We start from the raw sequence: 2,741 nt of genomic DNA, 5'->3' as shown, positions 1-2,741 counted from the left end.
AATTCGATATTCTCACGTATCATCATTGGTACAAAAATATCGAAATTTTGTGCCGCAATAACTGGTCCCAATAAATTCTTAAATTGTATTTTCAAAAAAAAAAATTATACAATTAAAAAATATACTAAATTAAATTATTGATTTTTTGAAGAAAATTGGGGATGAATTTTTTGGAAATGATAGGGGAAAGAGGAAATAATAATGATGGTGATGAATGATGATATTCTTTTTCATCCAATTTTTTATTCGATTATTAATAAGCATCAAGCTGTAATTAGATTATTAATAAGCATCAAACTGTAATTAGTAATTAGTCAGATAACTAATTTTATGTAGTATAAATTTTCTTAGAACTTACTATGTATCCCATGAAATTAGTTAATTTAATATTTTAAATTTGGAAAATTCATTGCCATCAATTCATTATTTTAGTCCCCAAATTAACGTAAGCTTATTTTCAGAAACGATATAATTTATTTAATAAGCTTAAAGTTTTAAATTTATTAAATAAACTAAATTATTTATGGAGGAAAAAAACAAAGCTACTCTGTTCTTTGTTGACAATTTATTACTATTGTCATGTTGTTTGAGAGCGGTGACAAGTTCTCTTGCTTTGATTTGTAAATCACCACAAAAACCATCCATTAATGTATCAACCATTGATTTGAATTCATCATGAATTTTTTGATAAAGTAATAAATCATTTTGTTTATCATCAAACACTGTAAAACTATCATACAGTAATTTCATTTGTTAAGCTAATTTTTTTTCTTCGGAATTAAAAATAAAGCTAAATCAAAAAATAAAAACAAATTCCAACCGATATGATTTTTTTTTTAATTTTACCAATAATCCTTTTAAAATTTTGTTTAATTTAGTAAAATTATTCCTATTTATTTTTTTCAAAAACAAATTTGTCATTATCAAAAGTTCCACCTATTTTGGTCACAATTTTTTTTTTTCATTAATTCAATTCGTATTTAATGAACGATCAAAAAAAATTAATTAAATAATTATTTAAAATGAATCATCAAAACAAATTTTCATGTCCGTATTAAAATTAATAACTTATTAATTTTACAAATTATTGTAATTTTTGAAGCAAACTGATTAAAAATGAACATTTGTTTGTCACAGTTTATTTTGCATATCATTTCAAAGACAGTTAATTAACTCAAAATTTTAATTACAGCAAAAACATCTCATCGATACCTATTGAATATTGCTCCAAAAATGTTGCAATTGGAATATTCCATATGGAAGAACTCAAAAAATTAATAAATTTATCAAATATAATTTCCGATGATTGCACATATTGTGCGTGTTGTTTAAACATTCTGCAAGAAATACCTGAAATGAAGTTTATTAAAAAAGTAAGTTAACAACAAAATTTTATAGCGCTCAAATAGTAAATTTAAAAAAAAAAAAAAAAAAAAACAAAAAACAAAAATGAAGGAAATCAAAGAATGAAATTCCCAATGAATTTCTATCGCTTATTCATTTATTAATTTTATTTAAATTAATAAAATTATTGAAATAGATAAAGTTAGATATTAGTGAAGGAAAAATAAAAAAAGAAAAGGGATAAAGTGAATTTCAATTTAACGAAATATTTATATGAATGATATAGCTACCCATAAATTAGTTGTACTTTTGCAAACTAAATTTTAAAGCTAAATTTTAATAGCAATACTAAATTAAATTAAATTAGATTAAGAGAAATTTTAACACTTTCATTATTAAATTTTAATAATTTCATTTATTGGAAATGAACTTTTGAGGACAGAAAAGTGAAATTTAGGAAGGATTTGAATACGAGAGATCAAAATACTCATAGATTCTTTTGCAATGGAATTTAATAATTGCAAATTTAATTTAACAGGTATATTGCAGTTAGTTTATCTCTCCTCTTCCCTATTCTTTCATGCTTTCTTTCTATCATATCATATCATTCACATTATATCAGGAACTATTTTACTCGGCTTACTCCAAGCGTGCAAGAAATGTCATATTATGTATAATTTTACTTTCAAAATTATTCAACAGATCGGTATTGATTAGAAATCTCTCCCCCTTATCTGATAATTTAATAAATTTGCTTAATTAATTAAACAATTAATTTAATACATTAGATAGCTAACTTATTTTGATAATATTAATAGTAATAATAATACAAGAAAACTAATAAACAAAATGACATTGACAACAATAATGATCAAATATGAAATTGAAATATTGGCATCATTTCTATCATATCTAAGACTAAACTTCCGAAATGTTTCCCAAAGAAAATGTTTCATAACTTACCAATCAAATTTACTAGTTAACGGAAATTTCTCATCCTTCCGATAATTCTTTTTGATTTATAAATTTATAAGTTTATTTTAAAATTATGCTATATTTTGATCGAATATTTTCAATTTCTTATCATAATTTGTCAAGTAATAACAAGATTGATAATATTAACAATATTAGCAATAAGAGAAGATTACGAAACAATGTGACGTCACGTTGATAACGTTAATAATGATTCACTATAAAATCCAAATACTGATAATTACTTTTTAATGAATTTAAATGACGTCACGTTGATAATGATTCACTATAAAATCCAAATACTGATAACTACTTTTTAATGAATTTAAATGAATATTGCATACAAAAAGGGGGAAAAGATAAAAAATATAAAATAAAATTTTCAATTTTATTTTATCTTTTCCCTTAAATTATGCTATATTTTG

The 2,741-nt window shown here is 22.5% G+C and overlaps 1 protein-coding gene across 1 annotated transcript; it reads right to left on the bottom strand.

Annotated features, from left to right (window-relative positions):
* Positions 1 to 486: 486 nt before the first annotated feature.
* On the bottom strand, positions 487 to 1,336 carry LOAG_14347 (hypothetical protein; the record flags this gene model as incomplete). The annotated part of the gene is made up of 2 exons (XM_003149844.1): positions 487 to 722; positions 1,213 to 1,336. The coding sequence occupies 2 exons, from the start codon at positions 1,334 to 1,336 to the stop codon at positions 487 to 489; spliced, it is 360 nt and encodes a 119-aa protein (XP_003149892.1).
* Between the last annotated feature and the right edge of the window lie 1,405 nt (positions 1,337 to 2,741).

Source organism: Loa loa, assembly GCF_000183805.2.
Source record: "Loa loa unplaced genomic scaffold supercont3.297, whole genome shotgun sequence".
Classification (NCBI taxonomy): domain Eukaryota; kingdom Metazoa; phylum Nematoda; class Chromadorea; order Rhabditida; family Onchocercidae; genus Loa; species Loa loa.
This window is presented reverse-complemented; position numbering and strand designations above follow the sequence as displayed.